The sequence below is a fragment of the Misgurnus anguillicaudatus genome, chromosome 11, assembly GCF_027580225.2.
Source record: "Misgurnus anguillicaudatus chromosome 11, ASM2758022v2, whole genome shotgun sequence".
Classification (NCBI taxonomy): domain Eukaryota; kingdom Metazoa; phylum Chordata; class Actinopteri; order Cypriniformes; family Cobitidae; genus Misgurnus; species Misgurnus anguillicaudatus.
In genome coordinates this window covers 1,755,962-1,769,878 of record NC_073347.2, presented here as the reverse complement: position 1 = coordinate 1,769,878, position 13,917 = coordinate 1,755,962, and the positions used below count along the sequence as shown (strand labels likewise).

Sequence of the window (13,917 nt, the reverse complement as noted above, 5' to 3'; positions counted from 1 at the left end):
TTTTATGTTTGCTTGTTTTCTTTTAAACGCGTCTCTCTCGTATGTGCACTATTGAGGGCACTTAAACGCGCACACACACAGAGACTGAGGGTGAATCCAAACAGCGCAACAGTCGCTCCACATAAAAACGTTACGTTGTGTTTCATTGCTTTATTTCGCCAAATGTATGTTGGATTACAGTAGGAGACACATAAGCGCGACTCTCTCTAAAGTTTACACATCAAGACATTAGGGGTGGAACGGTACACACAAGTCCCGGTTCGGTTCGTACCTCGGTTCAGGCTTCACGGTTCGATTCACTTTCGGTACAATGGAGGAAAAAAGCAAAACAAAAATGAAGAAGGCATTTTTTTTAAGCTAATCTTAAAAACATAGGTGTCCTTATCAGTGTTATTTTGAGATGTCATGAATATGAACTGAAATGCATTTAACATACTATCTCGTATTTCAAAAATATATACCACTTTAGGTAATCTTGTACTCATCTTTCATACAAATATGGGTTCAAATGTATTACAAGTGTTACCTAAATACATTTTTGGCCTTATTTCATATTAATGTACTAAAGAACAAAAAATAGACTTGTAGGATGAATTAATAGGTGTGTACGACTTCACGAGGCGCTGCAAGAAACGACAAGTGGATGACGTCAGAGTAACGCGAGAGCGATTTGAAATCAGCCTCCTCCGCAAGATTTCTCGCGGTACTCTGACGCTGATGGCGCTGCGTAAAGTTGAGCACGCTTAAAAAACTGAAAGCAGCTGAACTCGACAGAACTGCCCTGCGTATGCAATTTAGGACAATTTATCTCCTACTTCTCAGCGTGAGAAATACAATGTGTGGCATTTGAACTGACTGAAATGCGTGTTTGTCAAGGTGAATGCGTGAGACTTGAGAGCCCTGATTAGATGTATTTCAACTAACATACATAACAACTGCTGAACAACGCCGACGCACAGACCTCGTCTTTTCCACCACTCTCTCGCCTGTACTATTGTAACTGACTGGAAAACTGAAGTTTTGCCAAACTTGCGATCTTAAAGGGGCCGGCGGATCCTCACCACCATTTGCCATACTCGCTGTCACTGCTATTTCACTCACTGGACCGTGAACCTGACAAAAAACTGCAGAGTGCCAGAATGTACACGGTCTCTGATAGAGCGCATCCATAGGCGGAGCTCAGCTGCATCGGCGCCAATCAGAGCTTCAGAGCTAAAGCGGGGCAACAGATTAGCTGTCCATAAAGAACCCGCGGATCTAACAGTAGTTCCGCATTACATTAATTATTTTGCACGCAAGTTTTTTTTATTTTCATACCGTGTATTCTCCGTTTAAATTCATGCACCGAACCGTGACCCCCGTACCGATTCGGTTCGAAACGAATACATGTATTGTTCCACCCCTACAAGACATGCTTAATCTTTGCAGACGCATGCAAACAGCTCGACCGTGAGTGAAACCTGCTTGAGCACAAAGGGGAGGGGTGTGTGACGACTGATCACTGTGAGTGAAACCCAAGCGGTAGCGCACAGATGCGAGGGGCGCGGTTGACATTCATTTTAGGTTGACATTTTCGGCTGGATTTTTTGTTTCGGCCCGAAACCGATAATGCCATTTTCGGCCGAAATTTTCGAGGACCGAAATTTCGGTGCACCCCTAGTTTGATGTCTTAACTGTTTTTTTCTTATGTTTTTTTAGGTGACCCGCCAAGTTGCAAAGTGCAAGTGTCCCAAACGCTTCCAAGTAGAGCAAATTGGCGCCAACAAATATCGGGTATGTCTCTGCAAATGTGATGCATTTAGGAGTTTGTATTTAAAGAACTTGAAGCAAGAAAAGTTTGTGAGAAGATGAAGTGTGGAAAACTGGCAGTGTTCTTCTGTTAAACTGTGTCTTTAGACAAACCTCCTACATTTTTACATGCCATTTAATGTTTCGCTCTCAATATGAGACTAGAGGAGCCTCTCATGAGTTCTCAGTTTTATCTCCTGTCTAACACACCTTATAAATAAACTAAGCATATATATATATGGCTGGAAACTCTGGCATTATGCACATAAAGTTTTATTTTATGTAGTGAGATTAGTGTGTTTTGTATTTTCAGAGAGTCAGAGAGATTAAACTGACATTTACTGTGTTTTTTTTTCTTTTTACTCTTCCTCTCCACATCAGTTCTACCTTGGAAACCAGGTACACATGCATACATGAGTTAAAAAGTTTTGCTTGTGCTGCCCCTGTTTTTTTTTTTCAGATTTTCTGTCAGTGTGCTTTAAATCCTTAATATTTCTGTTAGTCATAAACTCAGAAGCGGATAATCTTATTTAAACTAGTATTTAGTTACTCTTGCCTGTTAATTATTGATGTAGTGTTGGAAAGAATCAAGTATAGGTAAATAAAAAAAGGGATAGTTGACCAAAAAATGAAAATTCTGTCATCATTTTCTCATGTTGTTCTAGGCCTGTATGAATTTCTTTTTTCTGATGAACACAAAAGAAGATATTTTGATAAATGATGGTAAGCACAGAGCTGATTGTTACCATTGACTTTCATAGTAGGAAAACGAATAGTATTGAAGTATTGTGATAAGTGATGAAGAAGATATTTTGATAAATGATGGTAAGCACACAGTTGATGGTACCCATTGAAATCCATCATATGTGTTTTTCCTACTATGGTTAATGTAGAAAGTCAATGGTTACAGCTTCGTGCTTACCATCATTTTTAAAAATAAATTCATACAGGATGCAACATAAGGATTCATTTTTGGGTGAACTATCCCTTTAAATGTCTACTCCTTAATATAAATCTACACCAAATATTGTGTCTAGTGAAAAAAATATCCTTAATGTTATTGTGAAATATTGCCCATAGTAAATATATTCTGGATTTATAAATATATTAAGTCTGTGTTAGGTAAGTAGAAATGAAATAAGTCAACATATGTCGGATTACAAAACTAAAAGACATTCTGAATGTTGACTTTAATATGTGAGTGTTTTACCAGCACCGAGCACTCAAAAGGACTTTAGTGAACAGACATATATCTGCTTTTGAGTTCAAGCGCTCTTCTCCCGCAGGGCTGCGTTCTGCTCATATTTGTATTATTTGCAATGTAACACAGCGTGTGCTTGCTTTCTGCTACCTCCCTGATTTTCCTCAGACTTATTTTAGATTTGCTTCACACGACGGACAGCTTTCGCTTTGCTTTTGCTCCCATGTTTTGTGGCTGATGCCCAAGCAAGCCATCGCCTCAGATTTAGACCTTGAACTCAGGGATGCATGATTTTCCCTTCATAAATGGCATAAGATCATGAGCTACATGCTTTCTCAGGGTCATATTTTAGAAGTTTGGTGATAGCTGGTGAAGGGCTTTATCTTCGGGGAGGACTTGTTTGTTTGTCTTTGTATTCAAAAGGTTTTATCACATGCTCTTCTGCATCAACTGAAATCGTTCTTTTGACAGTTTGGTCTAGTTCACTGCTTACATGATCCCTTAATCGCCGACGAGACTATAACAAACAGGGACAATCAAAATCTAAACCCCCATCTACACGTTGCTGTTTCGGAAAGCTGTATCCTGGTAAATGATTCTCAAAGCCGTTTGTTGTGACTTTCTTTACTATTTCTATTGATCATGCTTCAAAATTCATCTTCTCCTACCCCCAATCACCAAATTCACCAGTGGTATTGATTCATTCTGGGTGTCACCTAAAGATAAAAGGGCTTCTAGGCCGGGAGAGATTCTCATCAGTGTTTTGCTCATGTTAAGTCTCTGAGATTTCATGATGGTCCTCTTGTGTGTTGTTGGAGTCTAGCGTTGGTTCTGCATCAGTGTCAACAAACGCATCCTCACAATGAGAATGGTAGTTTGTAGTTCTAGACAGCCCAAGTTCTGTATGTATTTTTGGTTTGTGGAAAGACTTTTCATACGCTTTGTTTTTCTTTTGGTTTGAAACGGAAAGCATGGGGCCATATTTTTTGTGCTGTGAAAGTGGCATGCCTTGGCCAAATCCAACTGGGCAAAAATCCTTAGGATCCAAGTGATATGGCCTGCTGTTTTATTTAGTTTCCTATCTTTGGCATGTAGGGACGCAGTCAGTCACCATGTTTGTATAAAAGCAGTTCTGTGGCTTAGCTAGAGTATGCATTGATCAAAAGATTGTCCACTTTTACTTAAAGGTGCACGTAAGTCATCTTTATGCACATCTCGTATGAGATCGTCATGAACCACTGGATCACACGACCAAGTTTCAGGTCAGAAGAAAGAAAATCAATTTTGCTTATTGAATAGAGCAGTTCTACATTGGAGACTTTGCGTCCACACTGATATTGGTCAGTATAACAAAACACAGTCATATCCACCAGCAAAACAAAAACATTACTTAGTGCACCTTTAATAAATAGCAGTGAACAACATGCAAATTGTCACAAAGCCACAAATGCAACCAGTTGGATTGACCATTCATTGTGTGTTTTCTGGAATGAAATCTGTGTTGTGTCTGAATCAAAACGGGTTTGGTTCAGATCAATGGCTTGGCAGGGCAACAAGAGGAAACCAGTTGAATATCAAAGCGTAAACAAAATGAATAGTCAATACGATAAACTAAACAGAAGTAGCATCAAGTAATAACACTGCTGCTTTGTTACAGTCTTGTGGTTTCTGCTGTTGCCCTGCAGTTGCCTGTCAGCGATGCATATGACTGAAACCTTGTGTCATGATGAAATAACCCTGTTATCTGTTCATGTTCAGTTTGGAGATTCCCAGCAGCTCAGGCTGGTGCGGATCCTGCGCAGTACGGTGATGGTGCGGGTTGGGGGAGGCTGGATGGCCCTAGATGAGTTTCTGGTGAAGAATGACCCGTGCAGAGCTAACGTCTACTTCACGCACTGTTTAAAGCAACTGTAATTGCATTCATATAAATATGTTCAGCTATTCCTTACCCTAGCATGTTGCCTACATAGGTAGCATTTATAGGTCCACCCCTGACATCAGTTTTGTTGCACAGAGCTTTATAAAATTGTATTGCAGAACAAACTGTAAAAGTGTAAGAAGATGCATATTAAAATAAGCAGAAATGATGACAAATATAGAAAACAGGCCATGTTTATTATACCTTTTGCAATATCTCATGTACAATTATGTGCCTCAGATAGAAAACAATGCCATAATGTATTACAATCAGCTCTTTAAAACAGATGACAAAGTGAGAGAATTTATTGTGTAGCATACAGTAGTGGGCATTTTACACGGTATGCGGCAGTCGCGAGTGTCTAGTTCATTTTCAGTTGGAGACGTGCAGAATTCGGCAAAACATGGGGAGTTACAGAGGTGGAGCATAGTCTGTCCACACGCCTTGCTCGTGTACCCAAAATCCGACCTGATCTCACAAATTTCCGAGGCATAGTCACGGACTTTTGTGCTTATTTTTCGTGGCATTCTCACGGATCTCCGCATTTTTCCGTGGCCCTGCTACGGACTGTCTTTTTCCGTGGCATTCTCACGGATTGGTTACTCACTGTTTTGTCCTATTTTCTTACCATTTTCGCTTCGGTTTAGGGTTAGATTTACATGAAATGACATCCCTACCCAAACCCAACTCTAACCCCAATGCCAGGCGACAATTGTTTAAAGTTTAGAAAATATAAACGAATAAATCAGAAAAAATAGTATAAACCAATAGTTAAAGTGACATACTAACGCAAACACCAAATTTAACAATAAACCGAAGCGAAAATGGTTTGAAAATAGGAAAAAGCAGTTAAGTAACCAATCCGTGAGAATGGCACGGAAAAGAAAGTCCGTGGCAGGGCCACGGAAATATGCGGAGATCCGTGAGAATGCCACGGAAAAATTAGCACAAAATTCCGTGACTATCCCACGGAACTTTGTGAGATCATGTTGCCAAAATCCTGCCCCCTCTGCGGACACGGGTCTTCACGGCAGGCGCCATTGATAATAAACGTATTGGCACTAAATGGTGCACAAAACCCTTCCACTACACGAGAAAAGCGTACCATGTGAAATGCCTATAACACATCTATTCTGTAAGTTTGTTGCAGGGGTGGGCAACGTCGGTCCTAGAGTGCCAATGTCCTGCAGAGTTTAGCTCCAGCTCTAATCAAGTACACTTGAACAACTAAATAAGATCTAAAGTGTCACCTGAAAACTACAGGTAGACGAGGTTTAATCAGGGTTGGAACTAAAATCTGCAGGCCGTCGTCACTCCAGGACTGACGTTGCCTAACCCCGGTCTATTTTGTTCAATGTGAGTTTAGTTTCCTATGCGTTATTAGACTTTCTGTTTGGGCTTTCCAAAGCTGTGCAAGATCAACAGAAAACAAAAACAATGAACTCTTAAGACACCTCTCTTACTGTACTGTATGTAGGCTGTATTAATTAGTTCTGGCTGAATCTTTTTCTTCCTGCGCTCTGGCTGTTTATAATATTTTTAAAGCTTCCTGATCTTTTCCCACTAAAGCTTTTCTTTCAGAACGTCCCTTTTCCTGTTTTTCTGTTTGTGAACCCAATTATCGTTTCTTCTAGTTCACCACCACGGGAGTAAAATGTTGCGCTCGGAATCAAATTCGTCAATTACTCAGTCTCCTATAGGTTGGCAACTCTCACACTTTCTCTCCTTGCTCCATCCCAGTGGTATGTGTGCATCCCTGTGTGTGTGTGTGCGCGTGTGACGGAGTGATCCTTGAATGGTATTCTCATTAACATTAATCTCATGTTGTCTGCATGCGTTTTTGTTTTGTGTCCACTTTCTGCATGTGCTTCCTATAGTTGTGTTGCTGTGAGATTTGCTCGACAATCTTACTTCTGCAGCTATTGCAACAATCATTATCCATATTACACAAGTTCACTGTAAGTAATATAAAGTCATGTTTTAGAGTCAGTGGCTGTTTCTCAATTCCAAGAACTCAAAGAATGGACTTGCGTTCTCGTGAAGACTTGTCTTGCCAGGTGACCTTGGAAGAACGAACTCAGAAGGTTGCAAGAACACTTGTGAGAATTGAGTAGTGTGCAATCTTCCTGTTGGTCACCTGACCTCCGCCATCATTTTGTCGCAATGACATCTGGGGCGTACAGCAAGTTTAGGGCGCAAGTCTGCACTCGATGCATCCTCGATATCAAGAACACATCCGGGTATTTTCATGCGTCCTCTGTACTAGCGTTCTTGAGAATTTTAATTGAACTTCGACGGGTAATGATGGCGTAGAGTGAGAACACAAGATCACCGAAGAACGCCTATTGAGAAACAGCCAGTGTATCCAACAGTTCACAGCTGTGCACAGTTGTTTCATTATAGATCACAGGAATTTCTTCATTATTATTTCTTTAAATGTTTTATTTGGCTCTGTGGTGTGAAATGCACGTGCACTCCCATACATCGAATCACAATTCAGCACCCCTGTTTGCACATTTCAGCAAAGCTGCATTGCACCAATGCAAATATGCGAAAGTGCAATAGAAATCTGTTTGAAGGAATATTATAGGCTTAGATGCTGGTTAATATAAGTATGTGAGTTTAAATGCAAGCTCGAAACGTGAAGCTTATGTTTAAATCTTAGCTTTATAGACTTTCATTGTAAGTGTATTACTGTGTTTATTTACTGTTTTTACAAACTCAACTAAATAATCTTGTTTGGTAATTCACCAGAGCTTAACCTAGAATATTCCTTTAAGTTAAGTTTTAGAGATGTATTATCTAAAACCCATACCAACCCACGTCATCTTGGTTGTGCCTCCTATAGCTAAAGGCAGAACCAATGTGGAGCTTCGAGAAAAGTTTATTCTTCCGGAAGGCACCACTCAGGTGATGGCCAGCTTTCGGTACAGAGGTCGAAGGTCGCGGCCTTCCTCAAGAGGTGCTTCTCCTAACAGATCCAACTCCAGCCACTGCTGTGCCGTACAACCTAACCCACCTGGAGCAAGCACGCCCAAGGTATTTCTTACCCACTATTCTGTACTAGTGTGTTCTATTCTTTTTATTTGTTTATTTATTTTGGTTGTTGTTGTCTGTCACAAATCATTAGTTCTGTTCCAAAACATAGTGGCACAACTGCCTTGCTATTAAATGCCTACATATACAGCATCTTAGCTGGATTAGTAGTACTGATGTGTTATGCTGCAATGTAATAGAAGTTTTGAATTGTCCACAATATGGTAGACCAGGGGTCTCTGAAGGGCCGGTGTCCTGCAGTGTTTAGCTAATTAGGGTCTTCCCAAGCATTCTAGAAACTTCCAGACAGGTGTGCTGATGCACCGGCCCTCCAATACCAAGTTTGGGCACCCCTGTGGTAGACTCCATTGTTAAAAACAGAGGTATCTTAAGATGCCGACCATACTGAACAGTCTTTGGACAATGACTTTGACACCTTAGATTATTCTCTATGTAGACAGCTCAACTAAGTTTTGGAACATACTGTATTCATTTCTTATCTCATCATTATTTGTTGATATATAATTGTTTTCGATATAATAATAATTTTCAATTGCTGCGTGGTTTATCCACAACTGTTTCTCACAGACTCCCCAACATTTAACTCGCAATTATGATAAACCCTGGCTGACAAACAGCAAGTCAGCCACTCCTCTTAAATCATCCGAATCCTTTGACAGTCAAGAGTCATCCAGTGAGGTAATGGTGCTTCGGAAACGAGTGGCAAATCCCGATCTAATCTCCGCCTCTCTGTTTTTGCTATGTGACTGATCTAATCACTTCCTGTGTGGATTTGGGATTAAGACTCAAGGTCTTTAAGGCTTTGCACTGATGCATGAAAGTGACAAGAATGCACTGTTATTCTATTAAGAAGATGACGGACGTGTTCGCTGTTTGGTTGACGTGGGAATTTCTCTGCTTTAAAGGGAATCTGGGGGTTTCTGAAGCCTCTCCATCTCTACTTAATTCTTTAAACACTAACTGCTAAATAAAGTGTTTGGGGTTTCTTTCTTTATCATTCTCTTAAGTTGCCTGATCCTGCCACTAAATCTGTCTGCTTTAGGCATTGTGAGATCTTTTCACATTTTTCTTCTACATACACTGCATATGGTTGGAAGTGACAGCTGCATTTAAATGTTGGTATGAAGATGTGTTCACAGAGTCTTTACAATAAGGTTGTATTTGTTAACTGCTTCAACTAAAAACAGCAACTTCTACAGCATTTATTCATCTATTAGTTCATGATAATTTCAGCTTTACTAATATAGGGTGACCATAAGTGTATGCGCAATGAACTAACATGAACAATTGTTTTGGCATTAACTAACATAACTAGGATTACTACAATAAATATTGCTCATTGTAAGTTCATGTTAGCTTACTAATGTTAACAAATACAACCTTATTGTAAAGAATTACCTTAAAATCTCAGGTTCAAACTTAAAACATGATCTCTGTTCACATATAGTCTGTTAAATTACTTTAAAATTCCCAGACTCCCCTTTCCCATAACGTATTATATCAGACCTTTAGCCGCAGATGCTGTTAATCCTCTGTGATGTCTTTTACCAAGGGCTTATAGTTTGAAAACATGTAATTTGTAATTACATTTACAACACATCAGAGCCTTTTTGGTAGAAAACAATTCAGCAAATATAAGAAGACAGTACATCAGATCTGTATGATTGGCTCAAATCAGACATCTTAGGCCTCATTTATAAAGCATGCGTACGCACACATTTGATCGTAGCGTTTGCTTACCCAAAAATCCATGGCAACATTCACAAAAACCTTTTGTGCTTAGCGTCACATCAGGGTCTGAGCAGATGTACGCATTCTTGCTGCTCGAAACTTTGCTTATGTGATCATAAAGCTCATATAGTTAATAGAGAAGATGAGTGACAGCTGTAGTGGACTTTTATTTTGTTAATTAGGTTAATTCAATTGAATTATATATACACATACTGTACATACCTGTGTAAAACAAACCAGTAGAATATTCTATAATATAATATTAAAATTTTCGTGAAACTACTTAGTTATTACGAATGCAATTGTTTGTTGATGTCAGTTTATTGTCCACCTACTAATGTATTGTAAAGTGTTACCCATATTTCACAAACATACATGTTTCAGTGCAGCTTCATTTCTGTTTCAGTGCAGCTTCATTGAAATGTTTAAGTAGAAACTTCTAAGCCATACCTGAATCACAAAATAATATCTGAAACTCTAAAAAACTGAATGCGAATGCAGTACTTGAGCACCGATAAAAACATGTTCTCTTTCGTCTTACAGAGCACCCCCATTCAGGGCAGTAAACTTCGTCTTCCAGGATATTTATCAGGAAAAGGCTTCCAGTCTGGAGAAGATGGAGCTTTGATCAATGCTGCGGTGATGAAGGCAAGAGGTCAGGCCACCGGTGAGTCACATGACCCCGTCATCTTACGGTTTCTCAGGCTAGGCAGTACTCTTTAAAAAAAAAAAAAACAGGTAGTTATTACTGGAATGTCAGTGACCTCCAGTGACTGTATTTAATCTTCTTCCTTAAGGATCGAGTAAGATTCCAAGCAGACCCGGCAGCAAAGCAGGAAGTCGAGGAAGCAGCCGTCGCGGCAGTGATGCCTCAGACTTTGATATTTCCGACATCCAGTCGGTTTGTTCAGACGCATCGGAGACAGTGACTGACTCAGGACGGCCGACGCCCCGGTCAGCCTCACGTCAGCACGGGGGAAAGCCCTCCAAAATCCCTACGCCCAAAAGGAGGAGCACGCCTACTAGCAAACTAGCCAAGACATCTAAAAGATAGTCAACAGTCCAAGTTAACAGAAGTACTGGACTAGCGAGACCGGACAGATGTAGATTGACACTAAAGACTTTGATGCGTTATTTTAAAGTGTAGCAAGATGTAAATTATTCTGTTGTGAATGTGATAAAAAATATCACGTGAAGTGTGTCTGTGTGTGTGTGTGTGTGCAGAGTGCAATGGCTTTGTGTAGTTGTCCTGTACTTTATGTGAATAATGTTGCAGCATCATGATTTTTTATTGCTGAGAAAGGTTTGCAACATTGAAAACAAGAAAATATGTTAGTTCAACTAACAGTTCTCCACGTTTGCTTTAAGAGATGAGCTGAATGTACATGAATTCGTCAAGCTTGTCAGTAATAATATGCCTCTGTATTCTGCATCACAGTTATTTATTCATCAATTTAAAGTGCAATGCCAAACTGCTGTTATGCATTTAAAGGACAATATAAGACTTACACCGTAACCACAGCTACAATGCAGTTAACCCTGATCATAGCCTTTAAATCCATAAACTTCTGATCAAATCACAGATGGTGTACTGTAAGTCAGGAAACTGTTGTTACAGTAAGGTCATAAAGACATTCAGAAGTGCAATCATGCCTGTGTACTTCTTTCTTTGCCTGACTGATGCCAATTCCTCACACAACTTTTTGTAATAAATCTGCTTGCACAAAGCTTAACAACATAAACATTGATGCAGTCTCACCTCTTTCTGTTTTTATAATGTGTGTACAACAGGCAAATTAGGACGCATTTTGACTGATGCACCTCCACATCTGTTGCCTTCTTTCCCTCTCCTCATCCTTTCAGCTCAGAGCAACCTTAAAGCTCACCCATAAACTGTGTACATGAGATACCACATTCAACACGCACAAAGAATCTAAATAGTCATGTTTGGTATGGTTTGAAATGTCTCAGTGCAATTGATAGAATTGCATCACTCCCATAACAACATTAAACTTGCATGTAGCCTCATTACGTACTTCCGCTGCCGCCAAAAGTCGGGATATCAATTTCCGGTTTACCTCCTGTTTTCATCCGCTACTGTACATAAACAAGATGAATGCAGCGTGAAGGTACAGGTGGCCAAACTCCTCAGATATGAGCATTTAAAGCAAAAAGACGCGAACATGAACTCACGCACGCTATTGGTGGGTATGATTCGCAGCGGGATTTCCCTTACGAAAATTAACCATGGTTTTACTACAGTTAAAACAAAACAAAAACCATGGTCTTCAAAAACCATCGTTAAACCATGGTTAGTGTAGTAAAACCATGGTTTTGCTCATAGTAATCAAAACACCAAAAAACCATGGTTACTACACTTTTACCACAATAAAACCATGGTTAATTTTCGTAAGGGTTCAAGGCGGCAGTCCAGTCCATCTAATAATCATACAGTAGCCTAGATCACTTCAAGAATAAAACAAGACGTTAGGTTTGGTTGTAATAAACAGTGCAAGCAGAAAAGGAAATGCAAATCTTAGACTTTAATCCATCCTCAGAAAGACATTTACTATACACGCTTACCCTGAAATCAAATATTAGCAATGTACGTTAATATTTTCTTAATATTTGTTTTTAACAATGTAAAAATACGACTAGAAAACTTAACATAAATAAATATGATAAAATCAGACTGAATTGGAAATAGTAGTAAATTATTTATTTATTGTGTATGAATAAATTAATTTATATATAATAAATTCTATATAAAGTGGAGTCTATATATATTGAATCCTGGCAACTGATACTAGCATTATGCTAATACCCAATACCATGGATCTTAGAATGAGTAAGATTTATTAAGGCCTTATAAGGCAAATTTGGGTATATCATTTTCACAGCGTTGTTGTTTTGCAGGAAATATTAAACGTCAGCTCGCTCAGACGAATAAATTCAGCCCTTTTATTTATTTTGAATTTTATAGGGGCTGTAGCACGGGTCTTTGCCAGACGTTCGGGGAGAAATAATCTTGCTTTTCAAACATTTGGAGGAGTGTTTTTTTCCACAAGTGCTTGCCTATTTTTTTTTTCAATTTCTCCGTTATAACGTTCAGAGACTTTTTAGATTTTTGTCAGCAACCAGGTTTAAATAAATTGCTGTCATTGAACAGCGCTGGCTTGTTTTCACCATGAACTGACGTCATACGGCAAACAATCTGCGCATGAAGTCTGCGCACACTGCCTGTAATACCTTGATTCTGATTGGCCGGTGCGACATCCACACGTCATGCAATCAACACGCCTGTTTACATGTGAGGCTATCGGCTCACATAAGCCTATTTTGTCCGGTGAAAGAAGCAGAGATATGAAGATTAATTGATACAACGATATAGTTAGATTTAATCACTTTCAACATACCCACAAGCCCGCTGCGCACCCATGGCTAGTACGTGCCATCAGGGCTCAGCTGACGCAGATTTTTCAAAGGTCCTGGCGTCCGCAAAGGCCTTCGATTATGGTCAAACCTCCCTGAGTACCCAGGTAACGTCCAATCTCGGAAGCTAAGCAGGTTTTGGTCTGGTAGAACCATGGCAAAGCCATTGACATTGGGGCACAAGTCATTTCTTTTAAACGGGTGGCTAATGCTAGTCAACGACAGAAAACGATGTGTAACATGAAAACATGAATGAATCTTATGATCGCTGATTCGGCCTCCTTCATCAGCCAACATTAGATAAATATTCCTAACTGCATGCATTACTAGATGTAAAAATAATGTAAGGGTGAATTGTAAACTTGTGTATTTCTCACATCTGATTTAGGCTAACTGTTGCTATTTTCAAGACATGGCAAAATGAAACTCAGCAGGAACATTGCTGAAAAAATGTTTTGTGTCTTCAACTGATGAAAGGAAAACTTTTCAATATTCTTATGTGGCATGCTTGCTTGTGCTTTTCAGCATCCCTGCGCGTGCTCCGGTGAGCGAAAGGAGAACGGGATCTAATGAGTAAAAGAAAGCAAAAAGGAAAGCGTATTAGGACGAAACAATGGATCCGTCCCCGACGTGTAGTTATTTAATGAATTACCCGACCTTTTGTGCTAAAGAAACCGGACTTAGTGGAGGGGGGCATGAAGGTTACTGGGTCAATGTCCCACATACAGGGAGAGCCGATCAGGACTCGGTAGGCATTCGTTTAAAGATCCCTATTTTGGCACAAGCTTTT

At 39.7% G+C, this 13,917-nt stretch overlaps 1 protein-coding gene across 1 annotated transcript in view; it reads left to right on the top strand.

Annotated features, from left to right (window-relative positions):
• dst (dystonin) overlaps positions 1–11,437 on the top strand; it is a 194,082-nt gene extending 182,645 nt beyond the window's left edge. Inside the window, exons 97-105 of the mRNA XM_073872803.1 lie at positions 1,699–1,773; positions 2,170–2,187; positions 3,461–3,577; positions 4,748–4,865; positions 6,542–6,649; positions 7,756–7,946; positions 8,532–8,642; positions 10,239–10,362; positions 10,493–11,437. Of these exons, the coding sequence (XP_073728904.1) occupies positions 1,699–1,773; positions 2,170–2,187; positions 3,461–3,577; positions 4,748–4,865; positions 6,542–6,649; positions 7,756–7,946; positions 8,532–8,642; positions 10,239–10,362; positions 10,493–10,749 (1,119 nt within the window). The 3' untranslated portion in view covers positions 10,750–11,437. The remainder of the gene's footprint in view (positions 1–1,698; positions 1,774–2,169; positions 2,188–3,460; positions 3,578–4,747; positions 4,866–6,541; positions 6,650–7,755; positions 7,947–8,531; positions 8,643–10,238; positions 10,363–10,492) is intronic.
• Positions 11,438–13,917: the final 2,480 nt, after the last annotated feature.